Raw genomic sequence first — 23,522 nt, 5'->3', positions numbered from 1 at the left:
AGTAACCCAACAGTTAAGTGTGAAGTAAAATCATGTTACTGCATTGCTAACTGCTGTAACTTGCAACACTGGGTAATGGGCAGTCAGTCTGTAAATAATGCCCTTAAGAGCTGTACAGCAGTCAGGATTTTGGGATACAAAACTTTTAATTTGCGTACTGTAGTTATATTTTCACATCAGTTATAGTAATAAATTGTACCGAGGCAAACTTTGATCATTGATTCCATGGTCTCCAACTTGTGTTTTCTATCATGCCCTGATTTTATTTTAGAAATAGGTGCCCTGCACTACCATATTGAATGCTGTGAAAGGTGCAGGTTTGTCCTACTTGCTTCAGGCTAGATCCCTGGTCTGCAGTTAGCTGATCCCAGCTGGGGCAGCAATGCACTTGGCCTCAGTGCCTCTGGGTTAGGGATGGAAGAAGTGGTCAGGTTCTTGCTCCTGTCCAATATCCATGAAAGCCTGTTGGAATTGTAGTTATGGATGTCAGGTGAGGACAGAAGGGAGTTTGGTTGTGACGCCCCCCACCCCAGTTAAAACAAGGATCACACATTAATGGCCACTAGAGGGAGCCCACTGCCCATTGAAGTACACCCTAGTAAGGTGGCAGCACCTTCAGGAGAGGGTATAAATTAATCCTTTAAAACTGACCAGCACAGATTTCCACATAATTACCAGCTGTAGGTCAGGACTCCAGTCGTTTTCAATGCAACATTCTTGGGAGGAAATAGGGATGGCAGTTGTGGGAAGAACCCCTCGGCAAGAAGGGAAATGGAAGTATTTTTGCTAATAAATTTCAACAGGCTCAGAGTTGTCTGCAGGATGAGATCCAGCCAAGCTTGTTGATCCAAAGCCATTTCTAAACCAGATTATTTAGAGTATTTATATTTCAGGACAATTCTACATACAATACACATTCTTTTGCTTGGGGGAAATGGGAATTCAAATAAAAGGGTGCCCTGAAGTTGAGACACTCTTCAGACAGAATAGAGGATGCTTTACCCTGCACTGTATCATGAAAGGTACAAACCAAAACAAAATCAGCCAATGTTCCTGCTATGAAATCAATCTGTGAGAAATGAATTCAGCTCATTATGCTACAGTAAGAAAGCATTTGAAAATATTTAGTAACTCACTTTCTCAATCATATTTAGGCCAGGAATTAAAAAAATCCTGGAATCAGGGCAAAAGGCAAATTAAAATGAATTTCTAATGCTTCTGTGTGAGGTGCTTACATTAGACAGGTGCTCAGTTTTATTTTCAAATATATGTTCTTTCCAGAAAAATCTGTCATAGTTATTCATGTTTACTAAATCATCCAGTACAGAAGCATAAACCTGCCAAAGCACTGCAGGCAGCTCCTAGGCACTCGATTATGTCAGTTATGTCTTTCACGTGACAGAACAGCTAGATTCAAATCAGCAGAAACACACAGGCAGCTGGATGCAATCACTCGTGATACCTCATTAAATCAATGAAGGAGCAAAATTCAGATTCACTGCCTGACAAGCTACAAGAAAACCTCCGGATTCCTTTTTGTCTGTAAAGATTTTATTATTTTACCATGCCATAGCATCTCTCAAACAAAACTTGCATTTCTAAACTGCACTTTTAAGTTGAATATCTTCGCGGACCCTCAGAAATTTCAGAAGCAACCTTAAAAAAAAAGTTTTAATTAAAATCTTTGCAACAGTCATAAAATAACAATTTTTTTATTTTGCCAGCAGAAAAATGGAGGCAGTGAGTCACGTATGCATCTCTGATTATGACAATAAATTATGTAGTTTTGCACAAACAGCAGCCAAATTATGAGTTACTTTGGTTCTGGTTTACTACTATAAATGGGTTACAAGAGTCTTAAAATTAACCATTAACTTCACATGGCCAGTATTTGAACAAAAGGGTTTTTGGTGAGAGAGGAAAGAAAATGTAACTTCTAGTGAATGAGGTTTCTATTGTATTTAAAGAAACTGAAATCTATCGGAGCCTAGAAATTAGTGTTGGCGACATTAATAGATGAACAATAGCAACTTACATTTATATAGCGCCTTTAATATAGGACAGGGAGGCAGATAGGTTTAAGAAGGGAATGGCAGAGCATGGGGCCTAGGCAGCTGAAGGCAGGGCCTCCAATGTCGGGGTGAAGAGGGATACAGAAGAGGCCAGATTCAGAGGAACGGATATTCAGGGGAGGTGACTGTAGGGCTAGGTGGTCACAAGGATGTGCAAAGCCATGAAGGGATTTAAACACAAGAACAGGAAGCCAATGTAGGTCAACGAGGACAGGGTGATGGGTGAGCAGGACTTTGTGCGGGATAGGATACGGGCAGCAGAATTTTAGGCAAGCTGTTGTTTACGGAGTGTGGTAGAAAGGAGGCCAGCCAAGAGAGCACTGGGATAATAGAATCTGGAGGTGACAAAGGTATTGCTGATGGTTTCAGCAGATTGGCTGAGGTAAAGGCGCAAGTGGGCAATGTTACGGAAGTGGATGTAGGGAGCCTTTGTGATGGACAGGATATGGGGTTGAAAGCTCAACGCAGGGTTAAATAGGACACTGAGATTGTGAATAGTCTGGTTCAGTCTGAGGCAGTGGCCTGGGAGGGGGCTGGAGTCATTGTTAAGGGTATGGAGTTTAACACATTTGTACGATAACCCTCTGCATGCTATTTTAGCATAGACATTAGCCTATTTGTTTTAAATGAGCTGATTCCTGCACTAAAATAGTGGGCAGAGGAAAATCATACTAAGTATTTTCCCAGTAATTTCTAGTCTCTGATGCCTTCAATTCCTATCTAATCCTAGGGCAGGAAGCCTTTACATATAATTGGAGGGGAAAAGAGCAAACTGGTAAAAGTATGGTTTTCCACAGGTATTATTTTAAAACAAATCAGGAGCTGTAACCATCTGTACACCATTAAATGGGCATGTTTTGTGAATATTAGCTCACCACTGGAACAGAAACAAACACTTCCAGTGGCTGTAAAACGATAGGCAACAATTGTCAGTACAGAGACGGCTTCAAGGTTTCTATAGGTAATTTTCATAGCTTATTTTAAAGCTAACAATTAAGTAAATCCAAGGAACACCCAAAGAATATTTCTAAAATAAACAAATCACTGAAAACGATCGAGCTTCATCCCATTGTGCTACAAATGGTGGGGACTACTGTTTAGTTTCAAGGATGTCTTTCACGGTTTTCACTATTGCCTTTGCATCAATCTCAAACTTTTCCAGTAGCTCAGCCGATGTTGCACTGTACGCTACACCAGACACCGCCATGCGGTTCACTATAATGGTAGGCTCCAAAGCAACAGCAGCTGCCATTGCTTCACCAAGACCACCTGCAAGCAAACAGAAAAGCTATTAATGTTGTGGCTGTAAGAATAGATGTACTAGTTGGAATAGCCATATTAAGCTATTGTTTAATATAAAATATATTTCCACACACATATTACAAACTAATTCTGCAGTGGTTGCAAAAGTACAAGATCGGGCCTGGGAATATAGTCGAAATTACCTCCTTAACCATTCATGCGAAAAGTTAAGAAATATATTACATGTCTATTAAGTCAGTCAAGAAAACATAGGGGAGTTGCTGTTATGAATAGGGTTGTGCTATGGATCTGCTGGAAGGAGACAAGATAGGAAGGCCATGGTTTCTCATTACAGGAAACTCTTTTTTATCCGGGACCGGCGTGGTGCCGGTTGATCAAAAAGTCCGGATTACAGAGAGGTATACTTACTAAGGTACGAGAGCCCCGTACACGGCCACAGATCCAGGAGTCCCTGTTGCATGGCAACAGGTGCAGGAGTCCCGGTTACACGGCCACCGATCCAGGAGTCCCTGTTGCATGGCAACAGGTGCAGGAACCCCGGTTACACGGCCACCAATCCAGGAACCCCGGTTACATGGCCACTAATATGAAGTAAAACTTACCTGAACCTACTCCTGAATTTTGCCGGTTAAGAGAAATTTCCGGTTATTTAGGTGCCGGTAAAAAGAGAGTTTCCTGTACAATGAACAGCGAATACAATGAACAAGAAACGGATCTTATTGCGCAGACTTGTTGAAGGGAGATTAACCAGATGGAGTTATAGCGGATAGGGTGGGAAAGTGAAGTTGAGGTAGATCAGCCATGATCTTATTGAATCTTATTGGAGCAGGCTCGAGGGGCCGTTTCGCCTACTCCTGCTCTTATTGCTTATGTTCTTAAACCCAACAGTGGCATGGTGATGTTAAACTCTAACCCTGATGTCGGTGGGCAGTGCTACATTTTTAACACTTAAAGATTGTACCATCTTAAACAATAACAGTTTTTGAAACTCTTCAGAACAGTTCTTTTTAATTCAGAGAATAATGTACAGGCATACTAACAATTTCAGACACGCAAGTGAAAGACTGAAGATACTGTACTGCTGTGCAGTGGAAGAAAAGGTGGCAGAGACACGATGGGCTGGATTTTGCCATTGGTGGCGGGTCAGGTGGTCGGCGGGTCCCAATCCCGCCTCCACTGTCAGGCGGGATAATTTAGCTATTTTGTCCTAATTGGGCAATTGATTCCCAGCATGTGCGCACCCCTGGCCCACCTAGTCTTTTGGGCCTGAAACTCGCCTCTGATGAAGTCATTTATCCAGTTGCATTTAAGGGCTCCAAGCAGCCTTGGTTCATTTTCTGCCTCTAGATATATCTTTGCTACTCTTCTAACTGTTTGATGCTCGTGAGATGTCTAGTTCAAGGCCCAAGGCCTCACCTCAGTTTGATGATGACTCCCTCCATTCTCTGGTGGAGGGAGCCAGAGCTCAGAAGGAGGTGCAGTTTCCTTCCTCTGGGAGGAAAAAACCTTCCCACCAGACCAAAGCTGTGTGGCTGCAACTGGTTCAGGAGGTGAGTTGCAGATCAATGTGCAGCAGAACCTGGCTGCAATGCTGAAAGAGGTTCAATGACCTTGTCCTCAGTGGAGAGTCCTCATCGGAGGCCGCCGGGCGCTCCCAACTCTGCTCAGCTGCATGTGGAACCCGTGCCTCCGGGTCCATCCAGTTGGAACTTCAGGAACAGGTGCAGGTGTCTCTAGCAGGTTTTGTCTCCAGGTTCACTGCAAGTGGAGAGGATGGAGGAGTCCCATCGCTAACATGAGCAGAGCTTTTGTGGAGGCATTGGTGCATAAACGCACCACCACGGAAAGGATGGCAACCTCCGTGGAAAGGATGGCTACGGCGACGGAGGAGCTAAGTCGCCAGAGTGTTGAAAACATGGTGAATGTTCAGAATAGATTGACATCTCTGGAGGAGTGATGGGCAGCTATTAAGCAGAGAAACCAGAGCTTCATGGAAGTCCTCTGGAGTAGGACTGCCAGTGCAGATATGGATACTCATGGCCCCCCTGATGTGCAGCAAGGTGCCGTCAAGCCACTTGCTAGCTCTGAAGTGGGGCTGACCCATGAGAGGGATATTGGTGGCAGGCAACAAGGAAGTGGGGGCTCCTCTACAAGTGCTCACACTCCCATGCCACTGCGGAGCCCTCGGTCAGAGCCCTCACCCAACTGAGATGGGCGTCTCAGCCCCTGCACAACCGCAGGAGGAGCAGAATGTTGGCGAGCCCTCATAGGCTCGCAACCCAGAGGACGCCCGCCAAAGGTGTCGAGTCAGGAGCAGCATGAGTGAGCGAGGGGCCTCTACATCTGCTGAAGCCACAGGGGAAGCACCACATAGGAGCACGCATAAGATTAAGATAAAGCACAAGTGGTCACAAGGGTAGTCACTTGGGTGTTCTGTTGTGTTTAATTGTTAAATGCCATCCTTTAGTCAATGTAATAAAATGAAGTGATGGCAAACTGTTGAAGTTCTGGCCTCTGTCATTTTGCAAATGGAAGTTCCATATTGAGGGCTCAGGGCGACTTGGATTTGTCATGATGGTGGTCAGTGATAGGAAGCCACATGTTCTTGACCATTGTCTATGGTGTGGTAAGAAGGTGCCAGGCACATGTGTTTGATTGGGCAATCTAAGCAAATCTGGCCAAGATGAGTACATCCCTTGCATCTCGGGCAGCAATGTGCTCGCGTACTACTGCAGCTGGTTGATGCGCCTCTGCAAGGTCTTCGTTCTCCTCCTCCTCATCTGAGGAGGCTATGCGCTGAGCCACTTGTTCCTCAGGCAGCTGCAAGCCACGACGCTGTGCGATGTTGTGAAGTGCACAGCAGACCACGATGATTCTAGAGACCCTGGCTGCTGAGTACTGCAGGGCTCCACCTGATCTATCAACGCATCTGAATCGCATCTTCAGCAAGCCGATGGTTTGCTCGATTATGGATCTGGTTGAAATGTGACTGGAGTTGTAGCGCTCCTCAGCTTCGTTCGATAGCCTCCTGAACAGCGTCAATAGCCATGTCTTCAGGGATAGCCCTCATCTCCAAGTAGCCATCCGCAAAGTTGGTTTGGCGGTCTGAAGAGCGGAGGCACACTAGACTGCTGCAGGATGAACGAGTCATGGCAACTGCCAGGGTACTTGGCGCAAACATGCAAAATGTCCTTCTTGTGGTTACACATCAGCTGCACATTGAGGGAGTGGAAGCCCTTGCGGTTGACAAAAACAGCTGGGTTGTGATGGGGTGCCTTAAGGGCCACATGTGTGCAGTCTACGACACCCTGCACCCTTGGTAAGCCTGCCATATTTGCAAAGCCAACCGCATGCGCGGTTATACTTGCTTGATCCGTGGAGAAGTTTATGTAATTATGCGGCTTTGTAAAGAGGGCATCGGTAACCTGCGTGATGTAAGTGTGTGCAGCCGACTGGGAGATGCCGCTGATGTCTGCTGTTGATCCCTGGAAGGAGCCTGAAGCAAAAAAGTTGAGTGCAGGGGTGACTTTGACAGCCACTGGTAAGGAGTGTCCACCCGCTCCTCTGGGCTCCAGGTGTTGGTGCAGCATTGCGCAGATGTCACCGACTACCTCTCGTGAAAGTCTCAGCCTCCTTTGGCATTGCTGCTCAGTCATGTTGAGAAAGCTCATCCTCATCCTGTAAACTCTGCTTTGGGGGTATCTCCTGCGGCGACGTGCTTCCCTGCGCTGGCGCCTTCTGCCCTGTGCACCATCAGGTGGGTGAGCAGCAGGTTGGCGCTCCTGTTGTTGCTGCTGTTGTTGTTCCTGGTTCTGCTGCTGCCGCGGCTGCTCTTCATCCGAATCTGAGGTCCAGGAGGAAAGGAAATAAATGGTTCCCATGCTGCTGGTATATACCTCAGTTGAGGAAGCGCTCAGTCAATGTGGGGAGAGGGTTTTCCCAGGAGGTCACAGTGGAGATGGATCTCAGCTTCACCACTTCCAAAATCAGTAGACCTGCGAAAAGTTCTCCAAGACCTGAAAAAACAAAGTTCTGCCACCTGCAACTGATCCTTGTTGAAAACTCCGTTTTTATGGTGGAGCTGCAGCTGTTTGGAAGCCAGCCACTTGTGAACCCGACAGGATTAGCTGGCGTGTTTCAGGAGAGACACGCAGCACGCTGGAAACGTGGCAAAATTTGAAAGGCCTCTCAAAATGGGATTATAGAGGTACTTAAGTAGCAGTTAAGTGCCTTAAGAGCCTATCCCGTCGCTTGGAGGAGGGACCGAAACGGAGTCTGTAAGCCCACCTTTGGCAAAGTTGCGCGGAGGCGGGTTGATGGCGGGATCGGAACCCACCGTCATTTTTTCAAATTTTCCCACCTAACCTGCCTTCAAACCCACCTCCTCAGGGCTGGTAAAATCCAGCCCGATATATCAGATCTTCCCACTGCACTACGCTCCCCCGGGATTTCTGGGGCTTCCCTCAAATGGGTGTTATGAGCCTGCACCTGCAATAGCTGCAGGCTCAGCATTCCAGGGTTAGCAGGGGGAGAGCAGCCAAGCACAGGGGTGCCCCAGAGAAGCTGGTAGTGGGGCTTGCGCCGGAACCCTCTTTAGAAAGGTCTGATGAGGGCCCAAGAGCAATTTGAAGAGGAAAACTTATAAAATTCTGACAGGACTGGACAGACTAGATGCAGGAAGGATGTGCCCGATGGTTGGGGAGTCCAGAACCAGGGGTCACAGTCTAAGGATAAGGGGTAAGCCATTTAGGACAGAAATGAGGAGGAATTTCTTCACCCAGAGAGTGGTGAACCTGTGGAATTCTCTACCACAGAAGGCAGTTGAGGCCAATTCATTAAATATATTCAAGAAGGAGTTAGATATATTTCTTAAGGCTAAAGGGATCAAGGGATATGGGGAGAAGGCAGGGACAGGGTACTGAATTTGGATGATCAGCCATGATCTCATTGAATGGCAGAGCAGGCTCGAGGGGCCGAATGGCCTACTCCTGCTCCTATCTTCTATGTTTCTATGAAATTGGCAAAAAGTAAATTGTTCCAGCAGGATCTTCAGTCTTTGGGGCCTTCTGGTTGCTGCTCTCCAGCAGCTGGCAGTGCGCCCCCCCCCTTTCCATCGCACGTCGCAAGGCTCTGCCAGTGGGCAGGCCTGTGTTTGGGGTACACCTCGGCCACATTAATGGCCCGGGCAGGACATCCATGGTCTTGACAGGTGCAGCGCACTACAGGGCACTGCACCTAGGGAAAATCGACCTGTAGATTTTATCCTGGTCACAGTAGGCTTGCACACGACCTTTTCACTTTGGAGAGATGGTTCTGATTTCAGCTCAGCTCCTCTCTTCCAATGGTTGTGAGCAATGTTCCCTTTAAGCTGTACAACTGCGCAGCGCTCTGAAGGTCCCGTGCAGCCGGTGAGCCGTCTTTTAAATCGAAAAAACTGCACATGCGCGGAATTTTGAATGGCCCATTAAAGGGGCCGTGCGTGCCCCAAAAATTTAGAGGTAACATTGGTTGTGCCTCAAATTTGGATTGAATCAACGCAGTCTTCCCATAATACAGTCTCATAGAGACAAGAAAAAACCCAATGGCTGAAATTAGAAATAGAAATATAATTTCGGTGCACTTTGAATTGATATTTTGAAGTTGGGGTGAAATAACATTGTTGAGGAACTTTATATTTGATCTTGGAGTGCTCAACTCTCCTTTTGTGACTTGCAGCATTCTCCAGCCATGAAGCAAACAGGTTTGCTAAGGCCATTCTCGAGTTGCCTATAAGATGATACGGGAAGCCTGGGGCGATTCACACTTGATGGCTCCTCCCTGCTTGTGAGAAGTATGTAGTTGCCACTTGGCATATTCCCCTTGATGGAAAAACAGAGACTGGAAACTCAGTGTGTGGAACAGGACCACAAACCTGTCAGCTGCATACTGCTGCAAAAGAGAAGCTGGATTTTGTACCATGGCATCGTGGACTGCAACTAGTGTCAGTGTTAGCGTCAATGTTTATAGAGAATACAGAATGGATGAGCTGTCTCAAAACTTTAACACCACTTTCTGAACTCTGTGAAAATGCAAACATTTGGCCCATACTACAAATCATAGAACCATATAGCACAGCCCATTGTGCCTATACTGGTTCAAGTGCATTTTAAAACCTTACCTTGATAATAGTGATCCTCCACAGTGATAATATGCTTTGTTTTCGTGCCGTTAGTACAACAAACGATCGTTTTATCATCAAGCGGTTTGATTGTAAATGGATCAATCACTCGGACATACACATCTGTAACATCAGATGCATTTTGATTACACATTTGAATATTTTCATTTGATTGTATATAATACAAATATATTAACAATTTCTAAATACAGATTCTAGCAAAACCCTTACTCACAAGGGAGAGTGAGGAGCATGGTGACAATTTGAAAGTTTGATCATTTTTGCTGGAGGCCACTCCAGTTCTGGAGCTCCCCCAATACACTGAAATCCTTGCCCTCGTCTATAAATCCCTCCATGGCCTTGTCCCATCCTATCTCTAATCTGTTCCTGCCCTACAACTTCCCCCTTCCAAAATGCTCGGTACTTCCTCAGTGCATTCCTCCTTCCTTCACCACACCATTAGTGACGTCCTTAACTGCCTTCGTCCTGCTCTCTGGATTTCCCTTCCTAAACGTCTTCGCCTCTCTTCCTGCCATTAAGAACCTCTCTCTTAAACCAACCTTTCTTAGACAGCAGGGCTTACACGCCCTTCTGATATTAAAGAAATACATTAATTGCACAGAGTAATTAACAGATTTAACCTTTTCTTTTCCTGGTTCTTACTCAATAGATGGCACCTTGACACATTAGCTGCTGGCCCAATTATTTTCACATTCAACAATCCTAGAAGGTTTTACTTTTTTTTTTAAAAAAAAGGAAATAAAATAAATATTCTGATCACAATTCATACTGTCCATTTAGATTCCCAAGCTGAGCTGCTCAGTGTGTGCACTTAGTGATATGCAAAGTTTCTGACATAAAAAGCAACAATTTAAAAAAAGAAAATAACATGAGGTCAGCGAATATATGTATAAATGAAGAAAAACTTTACAAAATCAGTACTAAAATTAACTAGCAATTAGACAGAGTCATAAGTCACTGAACTCTTTATTGCCATTCCGGATGGCTTACCCATTTCTTCAATGGGCTCAACTTATAATACATATAGGCTGTTCTGCTGAACAGCAAACCTGACTGCCCAATAGAAGTCATCTTAAAGCTTCAGGGCTAGAAATTCAGTTGGTTGCGCGAGCCATTAGCGCCTTAGGAGGAGTAGATGTCGAGCGCTAGGCGCTTAGCGCCCGGGCGCAGCGTGATCTGCGCCTCGCCCCAACTTCAGTAGACATTTAGCGTCGGCGCAAAGTCTTTGCGCACGCTCAGATCATGACGTCATTTCCTCGTGCAACGCCCTTTGTGCGCCCCCAATCAGTCGCGACGGCCCATTGTGCGCCTGGCGGCCCTAGCGACTGTTGAGTCGAACGGTGCTCAGCCGATGCGGGCCGCGGGGAGCGCAAATTAAAGGGCACTCCTGCAGTAGAAAAGGCAGCCGTTGTGCACCACTCGGCAGGAGGAGGAGGAGAAGGGGAAGGAGGAGGCGGGGCTATACTGAATTTCTAGGCCTCAGTCTCTTGATGGGGAGCTTTGTCTTCATGGAGTACTCTGCGCACAATCTTCTGATCATTAAAATAATGGTTGGAAAATCATGCATAGGATATACAACTTCTGATGATATGTACACCCAGTGGATGAGCCTCCGCACTGGGAGCACAAAGTCAGAAATTTACACTAATGTTTGCTCCAGATTCCTCCATTCATTTCAACAGAACTAAATGATACATGTTCCCCCGTATGTTGATTTTAGTGATAACGCAGGTGATATAAAGTGATGTTTCCTGTTCATACTCAGATCTACATTTTTGCTAAAATAGCAAATGGTGAAAAATATACCCCTGAACTCCTGATAAGAAGCAACTGTTTTTCTTACAAGCAAGGTATTTTTCTTTAGTTTCAATGCACAAACTGTAATAGTTAGCAAGCTAGAGTCTTTGTTGACTAACTCACATCTAGTAGATGCTTCTACAGCTTTGTTACAGCAGCGGACTGGCTTCATGGATTCTGCCACTTAATGACATGCTTCAAAATAAGCTTTGTTGGTGCATTAGTTATCAGAAAGTTTAATTCCTGGAAGAGCAATTTTAATCTTGACAATTTAAATTGACTTAACAGAAATCAATTGTATGCTGAAAATTATATAAAGGAAGCCTTTTAAAATAGGAGCTGAATAACCAAAAAATCAGATATTAATGACAAAAGGTAAATTATGCTCATTGCTATAGTTCATAAGTGTAATTTATTGCCACTGATTAAATAAAGACCCAATTGTTTTGCTGATACAGTTGTTTGTATTCTCAATGTGCTCGCTATATCCTGCAGATCATATCTTAATGTAGTATATTTATTGCATAGTAATTACATATCGGGGAACATGGTTAATTTTTGTCTTGTTTTGATTTTAATCACATACTGTAAATCCCATGGAAAACTCGTCAAGTTTAATCTACTGAAATGTAGCAAATTGTGAAAATCACATTTATGAAGGGAGCAGCAGCTTTTTTGCGAGGCAATGCTGTAAAGTGCAAATATGTAGAAATCAGATGATAAAAGGATCAGGGTTGGCTATGATTCCTCCCTTGGTTGAATAGCCTGCTGATGCTCACTCTAGGCTCAAAAATGTCATCCTTGGTTCAGTGGTAGCACTCGCCTCTAAGTTTAAACCCCAAGTCAAAAAATAATTGGTTTGAACCCCTATCCAGACCTTCAGCACATAACCTAGGTTAACACTTCAGTGTCATACTAAAGGGAGTGGTGCATTGTCGGAGATTTCTCAGTTCTACAATGTATTTACTCGCGTAAAGATTCCAACAATCATGTAGAAACGAAATTCCAAGTAACATTCATTCAATAGCAACTAAATCCATTTTATTCTACTATTTAATAGTTAACATGGGGGTTCTATTAAAAGGTAATTAAATCATATAATGTACACAGTCACAGATGTTTATAAAATCTGATAGAACTGTCCAATCGTTTGTGATAAAAGAAAAAATATATTGAAAGAAACCGCTTGTACAGAGAGTCTGATCATTAAATTAAAAACCTGTAAAGAGGAACAAATTTACTTTTATGCACTTTCAACTGCTGTTATTTTATATTTACCCTCTTGAGCCAGCAGAGCGGCTGCAGCCAATGCCTCGTGCAGTGTCACCCCAGCAGCAACAATGGTGAGCACGTCCTTATCAGTCTTCCGCAGAACCTGCCAGAATAAACAACTTTCTTTCACAGCTGCTGGGACTCGCTTCTAATTGACGCCATTTTAATTTAATCACAAAATACAACAGAATAGGTTTTACAATAAAATTGTGTTTTCTGTGCGCATTGTTGATATGCTGATAAGAGAGAAGATAGCAACTTCAAGTTTGAATGATTAGTCAGCTCAATTTTAAATTGGGTAGCGTTTCTAATCCTTAACTGGTTGAAATGGGGCATTTCTATTTCAACTGCTGTGTTGGTTCCAGCCTGGCAGCACCTCATACATCAACTGCAATTCTCTGGCTCAGGAGAAAGAAATTACATGTACGCTCAGAGATCCTCTCCCAGCGAGCAAAAGTTGACAATTATGGGGAGTGCAGTTGGAAGCATCTGCATTCTCCTAAACATTGATTTACTCCAGGGGACCCCACCATTCCTGACTTTTTAAAACAGGTTTGACACATGCAGCACTGTGATGTTAAACCCACTTAGTGCGAGATTACTGCCTCCAGGTCTCACCCTGGAGTTGGGTAGGGTCCCTACTCTAGGCTTATACTGCAACTTTAGCATTGCTACAGAAACCACTTCATAGCAATGCTAAAGTTGCAGTATTAATGTCAACCAAAGACTCTCAAATCCAGAGCTGCACACTCTGTCTCTGCAGACCATAACTCTGATGCTTGATGCTTAACTAACTAAATTATTTGCAAAAACAACACCAATCCCAAGATTGTCTCCTATAGCTAAATTTAATGTCTGAAAATGCCACTGGAGATCTGGTTAGTGATTAGTTATTCAGATTATGTTAAATTTTCAGAGAGGTGAGTTGTGCTCCACTGTCACTTAGAGAGTAAACAACAGGAGATTGGTCCTCAGGTTTTCACTGCAAATGGTAATAATTTCATTTCATTCAATTAAATGGTATCTGACACTACTTTTTCCCACAATAAATAGAATTACAGTCTATTAAAGAGTTCACTATCCGCAACTTCCACAGTGTAAGCAAAGGGGATCAGATAGAGAAGGAAAATAGAGTGCTATTATTTTCAGAGTGTGAACCATGTATCCAGCTACAGGAAACTCTCGATTTACCGGCACCTAAATAACCGGAAATCTCTGTTAACCGGCAAAATTCAGGAGTAGGTTCAGGTAAGTTTTACTTCATATTAGTGGCCGTTCCTGGATCTGTGGCCGTGTTATCGGGGTTCCTGCACTTGTTGCTAAGCAACAGGGACGCTTGGTCTGTGGCCGGGGTTCTTGCACCTGTTGCTAAGCAACAGGGAAGCCTGGATTTGTTGCTGTGTACGGAGCTCTCGTACCTTTTAACTATACCTCTCTCTGTAATCCGGACTTTTTGATAAACCGGCACCACGGCGGTCCCGTCGGTGCCGGATAAAAAAGAGTTTCCTGTATTAAGTAAAATGACTGAAAAGATCATTTTTTTTAGAATCATAGGAAGTTACAGCACGGAAGGAGGTCATTTTGGTCCATCGTGTCCACACCGGCCAACAAAGAGCTATCCAACCTAATTGCACTTCCCAGCTCTTGGCCCGTAGCCCTGCAGGTCATAAAATCCCAAGGCACATCCAAGTACTTTTTAAATGTGGTTAGGGTTTCTGCCTCCACCACCCTTTCAGACAGCGAGTTCCAGACCCCCACAACCTTCTGGGTGAAAATTTAGGCTATTAAATTAATTTCTGATTGTCTTCAACAGTGAGTTGAGATACCTTTTAAGGCTCTCCAAATGCTTTCTGAATCTTTGTCACCAATGTTCACTCTAATTGTTTTTTGGCCTGCGCAGCCCCTTTAACGAGCTGCGCAGCACATTCAAAATTCCGTGGTTTTTCTATTTAAAAGCCGGATCACCGGCTCTGCGGGACCTTCAGAGCGCTGCGCGACCATGAAGCTTGAAGAGAACATTGTTTATCACCCTATTGTGACACTCACCTTTAATTGTACCTATCCCATTAAATTTCACTTGTATACAATTTTACTCTCCCCACTACTCATGTCCTCCTCCGATCCATTTGAACCTGCACCCAGAGCTGTGAATAATTATGCAACTTAACTAGCTTCAGAGAATGAAGTCAGATTTGCGTTTGACTGCTCCAGCAGGATTGGCACCAGTTCTTAACCATTTAGAACAAATGTGGATGGGGAGACAATATGAAAAACATTGATCATCTATATGAGTTAATTTAAGCCCTTGAATTCTACAGACTAATTGTGTGGTGGATAACTTGGCTGGTGTTGTGTCTGTCAGTAGTAAGACACAGACTGCAGGAGAACAGTACAACAGGTGTTTACTCAACGTGGCTCACTCTGGAACTGAACTATACAGATTACTACTCAGTGCTATATACAGGTGTGGTCACTGCCGGTACTACAGTATACATGAGCTGTAAAAAGTAGTTCCCCCCTTAAAAAGGTATATACATTACAATTCCTCCCCTTTTAGATTAACAGTACCATAACATTCATTTAACAATTAAATATCAAACTAATTACAATTAACACTTTTTAACATACAACGTTAGCTGAAAATAGTCCATTTATATATTCAGTCTTTGGGGAGGCTTCCTGATCCTTTCTGGATAGCGCCTTTCCCGAGTGTCTCGCTCTTGGTGCAGAGGCGATTCTGGCACCCTGTCGTCGGTTGGGTCATCAGCTTCCGATGCTACTGTTTCTGGGGTAGATGCGACCTGTACGTCGGGTTCCTCACCAGGTACGTATGGGCGAGGCATGGGGTTGACTTGTTCCTGTGACTCTAGGATCTGGTCAACATGGCGTCTCACGATGTTCTTCCCAACGTCCACTGTGTACATTAGTGGGCCCTGCCGTGTGCATATCTTTCCTGGCTGCCATTTTTCTGTTCGGTAGTCGCGGGCCAAGACTGGTTGCCCTATATTGAAGCTCCTTGTTGGCTTCCCATGGACGTGCTGGAATTGCTTACTCTCAACATCTCTTCGTACGTTTGGTCTGAGCAAATCCAGGCGAGATCTTAACCTTCGGTTAAAGAACATCATGGCCGGGGCCTGGTTGGTGACTGCATGTGTCGCATTCCGATAGGAGAACAGGAAATTGTCCACCTTATGCTGCAGCGGAATGTTGTCATTGTACATAGCCTTTATTGCCTTCTTAAAGGTTTGTACGAACCTCTCAGCCAATCCATTTGTGGCTGGATGATACGGGGCGGATGTGCAATGCCTTACCCCATTCTTCTGCATAAACCTCCGGAACTCTTCGGACACAAACTGTGGTCCGTTATCGGAGCAAATCTGTTCTGGCAAGCCGTTCCTGGCAAAAATGGTCCGTAGGACTGCAATAGTTTTCTCCGTGGTGGTGGAGGACATTTTGATGACCTCAGGCCATTTCGAGTGCGCATCCACGGCTATTAAAAACATTGAGTCCATGAATGGACCAGCAAAATCAATATGCACCCGTTGCCATGGAGATGAGGGCCACTCCCATGGGTGTAGAGGGGCATATGGTGGTGCATTTTGGACTTTCTGCCATCCTGAGCAGCTCTTGGTCAGGTCCTCGATTTGTTTATTGATTCCCGGCCACCACACATAAGCCCTGGCAAGGCTTTTCATTTTTACCCCTCCCAGATGACCCTCATGAAGCTCATTGAGCACTCTATACCTTAACTTGGGTGGAATTACCACTCGGGATCCACACATCAAGGTCCCCCGGCACACTGACAGCTCTTCTCTTCTTGTCGAGAATGCTGGCAACAGTGAGTCGCCATGTGCTGGCCATCCCTTCACCGTCAAATCATATACCCGAGACAGTGTCGGGTCATTTCGGGTCTCCTTTTCTATACGACCGTTAGTTACCGGTAGGTATTCAACTATAGTCGAATGAAATATTTCGGCAGGATCCACTGCTGGTGCTTCCTCCGCAGTAGGCAGTGGCAGGCGTGATAGCCCATCAGCATTTCCATGCTGTTTCGTGCCCTTATATTCAATCTCATAGTGGTGCGCCCCTAGAAAGAGTGACCATCTTTGTAGTCGTTGCGCAGTCATCACCGGAACGCCCTTCTTCGGATTAAAAATGGAGACAAGAGGCTGGTGGTCAGTCAACAAGGTGAATTTCTGCCCGTGCAGATAGTGATTGAACTTTTTCACTCCCCACACTAGGCTGAGGGCCTCCCTGTCAATCTGGGCGTAGTTACGCTCGGCTGAGGTTAGTGATCGTGACGCAAAGGCTATTGGCCTTTCTGAGCCGTCCGAGAATTTGTGCAACAGCACCGCTCCAATGCCGTAGGGTGACGCATCACATGCCAACCGAATTGGTAGTGCTGGGTTGAAATGGGCCAACACCTCTTTCGATGTGATTAGTGTTTTGCTCTTCTGGAGAGCTCGTTTACATTCGTCACTCCACTTCCATGGCACTCCAGTTTGCAGTAGGGTGTTCAGTGGATGTAGTATTGTAGACAAATTTGGCAAGAACTTATGGTAGTAGTTTACCAGCCCGAGGAACGACCTCAGTTGTGACACGTTTTCCGGTGCTGGAGCCTTGACTACTGCTTCAATCTTTTCTGGGGACTTATGTAACCCCTCTTTATCGATAACGTGGCCACAATACGAGATCTGTTTTTTAAAAAAACTCGCATTTGGGGCGGTTAGCTCGGAGCCCATATTCCTTCAATCTAGTGAGCACCTGCTCCAGGTTGGCGAGGTGATCACTGTCATTTTCGCCCGTGACCAGGATGTCGTCCAAATAACACTGGGTCCCTGGGATCCCTTGCAGGACTTGTTCCATTGCCCTCTGCCAAATAGCCGGAGCTGATACTACCCCGAATACCAGCCGGTTGTATTGGTAGAGACCTTTATGGGTGTTCATTGTGAGGTATTTTTTTGATGCTTCTTCTACCTCCATTTGCAGATACGCCCGGGCCAGATCAATCTTAGTGAAGCATTTCCCTCCAGATAGCGAGGCGAAAATATCTTCAATCCGCGGAAGTGGATATTGTACGGTGTGAAGGACTGGGTTCACTGTTACCTTAAAGTCCCCACAGATGCAAACCTTCCTTGGTTCCCCAGGCGTGCTGCTCAACGACTTTTTCATGACAGGGATGATGGGTGTAGCCCACTCGCTCCAGTCTACCTTGGACAGTACTCCTGAACGTTCCAAGCTCTCCAGCACTGCTTCGACAGCTGGGCGGATCGCATAAGGTACCGGTCTGGCCTTAAAAAATTTTGGGCTTGCGTTTTCTTCGATTTTAATTGTTGCGGTCATGCCTTTTAGTGTTCCGAGTCCTTGCTGGAACACTTCTTGCGCGTCGGTTAGGATCTTTGACAGTCGCCCAGGTGTGACGTCGTCATCCTTTTTGGCAGCCACAGTCAGTGCTTGTATGGAATGCCAATCCAGCTGTATTTTCCGGATCCATTCACGTCCCAGTAATGGTGGTCCTCCATCTTGCAATACATACAGGTCTAGTTTTGGTATTTCCTTACCGTTATATATAACGATCACCCTTATTTTTCCTTTGGGGTAGACTTTTTGCCCGTGTACGTCTTCAAAATAATTTTTGTGTCTCTCAAGGGTATGTGAGAATAGCCGCTCGTAGTCCTGTCAGTTTATGACTGTTAAGGCTGATCCTGTGTCCAATTCCATTTTTACCTGGACTCCTGCTATCTTGAGAGTGACCCAAGTGGTTCAGTGATCCTCCGTTTTGATCACATGTAGTTTCAGACAACTCAGCTCCCTGCTTTCGGAGTCGGTATCACTCTTTTGTTCGTCTGCACTATTCTCCGTCACCTTATGTACCTTCTTGTACTTTTCTTTTGGAGATTTCTTATTGCTGGTTTTCTTTCCCGACCTGCAGACTCGTGCTATGTGTCCTACTTTTCCACACTGTCTGCACACTTTGTCTTTGAACCAGCAATCATTGTGGTCGTGTGTTGTTCTGCCGCAGCGATAGCACTTCTCTGTTCCACATGATATTTCGTTTGTGCCATATTCTTGCGGTCTCTGTTATATCTCCGCAGCGCCCCGTGCTGCTGCTTCATATGATACCGCAATGCTGAAAGCCTTGTCCAGCGTAAGGTCTTTTTCAGATAAAAGCCGTTTCTGGGTTCCTTCATTTTGATGCCCACACACAAACTTGTCCCTTAAGGTATCTGCCAGTCCCGTTCCAAACTGGCAGTGTTTCGATAGTTTGCGCAGTTCTGTTAAATATTCAGCATTGCTTTCATCCTTATGCTGGTTCCGTTTGTGAAACTTGAATCTTTCTGCTATCAGCAGCGGTGTGGGGTTTAAATGTTCCTGTAGTATCGTCACTGTGTCTCCAAAACTCTTTTCCACTGGCTTCGCTGGGGTTACTAGATTTCGTTATAAGCCATACGTCTTTGCACCCATTAAATTATCAATACCGGCGCTTTCTTGTCATCTGACACCCCATTTGCCTTGCAGTATACCTCTATTCGTTCGACATATGTAGTCCAATCTTCGACTTCATTGTCAAATGCGGTGATACTGCCACTCTTCGGCATTTTGGGTGTGGTTCAAAATGGCGTCTCCCGCGCTTTCCTTCCTCCCCCGCTGCTGCCAACGCCGCTCTCGGCGGTCCTCGTGGCAATGGCGGCGCCCTGTAGGTTTCGCGCGCTTCTCCTGCGCTGCTGCCAACGCCGCTCTCGGCGGTCCTCGTGGCAATGGCGGCGCCTCGCGGGTTTCTGCGCGTCTCTCTCCCTCTCCTCGACGCTGCTCGGCCCCTGAACACCGGCTGCGCCCTGTGCGCTCTGCCCTCTCTCTCTCTCCCCCGTCGACGCTGTTCGGCCCTTTGCTGTGCCGCTCGGTCGGGCTCTAGCCCGCCGCTGTCCGGGAAGGGTCTGCGCACTACCTGTTGCCAGCCCGTTTCGCTGGACCACCGCGACTGGAAAGCCAAGCCTCGCTCTCAACAGCCTCCCCCGCAATTCTCGAGTCTCTGCTGGATGACTGGGCGGTTGCCCGTGGTCGACGCCCGTGTCTCTGGCCTTGACCTCCAATCTACTGGTCTCCAGGAACGAATCCCTGGGAGGTGATGCAGAGTTGCAGGTAGAATCGAATTTGCCTCGTCGCCAATGTTGTGTCCGTCAGTAGTAAGACAGACTGCAGGAGAACGGTACAACAGGTGTTTACTCAACGTGGCTCACTCTGGAACTGAACTGTACAGATTACTACTCAGTGCTATATACAGGTGTGGTCACTGCCGGTACTACAGTATACATGAGCTGTAAAAAGTAGTTCCCCCCTTAAAGGTATATACATTACAGTTGGCAAAGCAGGACTGCTAACCATTACAAGGTAGGAAACAGAATGCATCAAAATGGACACTTCAGTCCATAACTGGTTATTTTTTGTTGATTCACAAGTAAAATAAACAACGGACAAGTATAAGCCAAGATAAACTAACGCTTGCTGAAAAAAAAGCATAATTCTAATCAGGCTTGCTAGTTAACAGCTGTAGTTGAATGTTTGTTCAGACATTGGGATAAAAACTGAGAAACTACTCCATAGAATTAAACAATTTGCATGTGTTACAGACCTTAGCTTTTCCAACCTCAAAATTTTCAGTATTTTTATAAATTATTGTATTTTCTGGTCGGCTGGTTCGAATGAAGCAGATACCCTAGAGGCATAAAACAGAGATTTCAGTTAGGAAGAATTCAAATGTCACGGCTTTATCCACATAAAATAGCTTAAAAATCTAGTACTGGAAATATAATGAGAGAAAAACAATTCTTAGTCGTTCCATCCATTATGTAAGTATATGTATCATCCCAATATGGTGCAAGATGTGCTAAGCAGTGTATCGGAGGTCTTAAGGATTCTTCAGTACTGCAAACATTTACCAATAAACTTAACTAGTTTGAAAGCACTTTATGTATACTGTCAGTATGATTTAGTGATAGCACTGTTGCCTCTGAATCAAGGTTATGGGTTCAGCTCCACTTCAGGACTTGAGCACATAATCTAAACTGACACTTCAGTGCATAACTGAGGAGTATTGTATTGCCGGAGGTACTGTTTTTAGAATAATATGTTAAACTGGGATGCCATCTGCCTGTTCAGGTGGATGAAAAAGATCCCATGGCTCCATGCAAAGTAGTCTTGGTGTCCTGGCTAACATTCATTCCTCAGCCAAGCTGATTATTTATCTCATTTCCTGTTTTATGGAACCTTGCTGCATGACTGCCACATTTGTCTATAAAGCAGTGACTAGACTTTAAAAGTAATTAATTGTCTGTGAAGCACTTTGGGACATCTTGTAGCCATGATCAGTGCTCCATAAATACAAGTTAATTCTTTCTTATAAATAACATCAAATTAAGTGCTATGCCAGTAAAGTTTAAAGTTTTGTCCTGGTTCAAAATAAACTTGTCACGATCTGCTGTGCCATTTAGTCCGCAATCAAAACAAATTCTAACTTTAGAAAAGGCTTTTATACTGCAACTCTAGATTATTTTCATTTATTTCACCTGCAAGTCTGCTGGTCTGTGGTGTGACAGCACATCACATTTAGCCACTCACTATGTTACAGCAGCGCAGGACACATTCAATTCCTAACCCCACTCTCCATTGCTGGAGATAAAAAAAAAAGGACTATCATCCCCAGTTTGTTACTGTGTGTGGAGGTTTATTGTCAACTCTCAGGATGAGCATAACAGGAGTACATGGTGACTGATGGGTGTGTTTTGGAAAACAACTTTGTTTTAAAATTAGGATAGGTGTAGCTTTAAAGTGCTGTACTAAAGTTTGCATCCTATACCTTGGTGTTAGCAGCCAGTTCCACTGCCCGTTCAGTTGACACAGCATCACTTGGATAGAAGACTGTTGATGTGGGAATGGCACGGAACAGAGCCAAATCTTCCAGACCCATTTGGGAAGGTCCATCCTCACCTAAGAATTAGCAACATTACAAACATTCTCACAGCCCCATCTCCCATTGTTCAATTTGAAAATGCACTGCATGATCAGCAACGTGTAAGATTCAACCTTTGGTTCTGCTGAGTTAGCCAATGGGGACAATATGCCGTGGGAAAATCAATTAGGGTTTCTGCTCCTAATCACTATCCACTGACCCCTATTGGAAGTGCATGTGTGGATCTCAGGGTGAGGATAAGATGAATGAACAACCAGCTGCTACTCACTGTCCACGCTCACACGTAAAGTACAGGAAACTTTGTGATATCCGGCACCGACGGGACCGGCGTGTTGCCGATCTATCAAAACTGCCGGACAAAGTTAATGTTGAAGCATACGGAGGTTTTCATCTCCGTATCTGACAACAAACACTGTTGCTTAGCAACAGCTTCTAAAGAGTCGGCTGCAGCTGCAAGTGTCTCTAGCTGAAGCTGTTGCTCTAGCTAGAGACCTTGCAGTGCCTGACTGGGGGAAAAAAAAAACGAGAACTAAAAAAAACTTATAGAAAACGGCTCCTGATTTTTGCCGTTAGATCGAGTATTCCGGACATACAACCTCCGGATAAACCAAAGTTTCCTGTATGACCACTTACACAAGGTACTGAAGGGCCAGTGAAAGCTCATTCTTCATGACAATAAAGAAAATCTTCCTGATGAATTAGGAATTATTTTAGTAGAGCTGGTTAGATTAAACTCACCAATTGAGATACCACAGTGAGATCCAACAAGATTGATATTGCTTTCAGAGATTGCTGCCATGCGGATCTGATCAAACGCTCGGGTGAAGAAAGCAGCAAAAGTGCTGGCAAATACAACAGTCCTGTTCCGTGCACAACAGCCAATACCAACACTCACCTGTAAAGAGAAGTGCAGGGTCTACAGTAACGGTTTAGCCAATTGCAATTGCAGAAGCAGAATGAGCAAAAGTTCCTTTTCCTTTCATTTACTATCCTCCGCAAAATGGTGAAGGAAAATAAAGCAAAAAGTTCTACCTAACTGACCCAGTTTAATCAAAGAAGATGGTAACACAAAGGACACTGTTTGATCTTTTCAGAATTTTCTAATCTTTATATATGTATTTTAAAAACTGTCACAATAATGATTTACAGTGCCAGTCTTGAACCTCTTGCAAAAAAAAACATTCTAGCAAGTAGCTAAGGAGTGTATTGGTGGCAATCCAGGAGCAAGCTGTCTCAACTGCAGAGGCATTAGGCCAGGCTGGTAGACAAATAATAGAGTGATACTAAAGACTAAACTGTCCCAGATACCCCCCAAAATGAAAAAAATGTCAGTCTCGTATTTCAGTTCCACTTTCAACATTACATGATGTGGGATTAATTTATCCCTACCATCTGTTTTTATTTTCATGTACAAATTAAGTAAATAAACTAAATTAAGTTACCATGTTCTGCTCTGCGATAAAACATTCAATAAAACGCTTAGGATGTTCCTTCCTGAATACGTCGGAAAAAGTGGAGTTCTTTGTATCACCGTCTAATGCAATCACACGGTCATTGCCACGGCCCAATTTTGCCAGTGCAGTTCCATAAGCTTTTCGTGTGGCTACCTGAAAGAAAAAAAATATTTAAAGATAAATGGCACATAAAATAATACTTGATTCTTTTTAAAGATGGAACATTGGTACAACACTCAGGCTATGCCTTTAAAAGATGTTTCTTGTTGGTTCATCCTGAGGAGATTGATTTTTTTTTGGGGGGGGGGGGAAATGTTCCTTTTGTACCTATAAACTTTATGAACGCTTCTACCCTGACACTCAAAACTAGAGAGTGACATGCACTGAGCCAAACATGGGACTTCACTCCAGTGCCTCTTGTGAGCTACTATGTAAATATTTTACATGACATAATAGTGATCAAGCAACAGGAAAGTGACACAGTATAGGCTAAATAATCCAAGGGCATCGAAAGCCTT

General features: G+C 44.6%; 1 protein-coding gene across 1 annotated transcript in view; it reads right to left on the bottom strand.

The window, feature by feature from the left end:
* Positions 1–1,529: 1,529 nt before the first annotated feature.
* Positions 1,530–23,522, bottom strand: part of LOC147111111 (transketolase-like) — a 70,613-nt gene continuing 48,620 nt past the window's right edge. Inside the window, exons 8-14 of the mRNA XM_086001669.1 lie at positions 22,993–23,157; positions 22,289–22,445; positions 21,437–21,567; positions 20,213–20,296; positions 12,589–12,685; positions 9,493–9,615; positions 1,530–3,341 (exon numbers count right to left, since the gene is read on the bottom strand). Coding sequence (XP_085857795.1) covers positions 3,163–3,341; positions 9,493–9,615; positions 12,589–12,685; positions 20,213–20,296; positions 21,437–21,567; positions 22,289–22,445; positions 22,993–23,157 — 936 coding nt within the window. The 3' untranslated portion in view covers positions 1,530–3,162. The remainder of the gene's footprint in view (positions 3,342–9,492; positions 9,616–12,588; positions 12,686–20,212; positions 20,297–21,436; positions 21,568–22,288; positions 22,446–22,992; positions 23,158–23,522) is intronic.

The sequence above is a fragment of the Somniosus microcephalus genome, chromosome 11 (assembly GCF_052327205.1).
Source record: "Somniosus microcephalus isolate GS21.2 chromosome 11, FLI_Smic_1.0, whole genome shotgun sequence".
In the NCBI taxonomy this organism is placed as follows: Eukaryota; Metazoa; Chordata; class Chondrichthyes; order Squaliformes; family Somniosidae; genus Somniosus; species Somniosus microcephalus.
The sequence above is the reverse complement of the archived record's forward strand: the minus strand, read 5'-3'. Positions and strand labels throughout refer to the sequence as shown.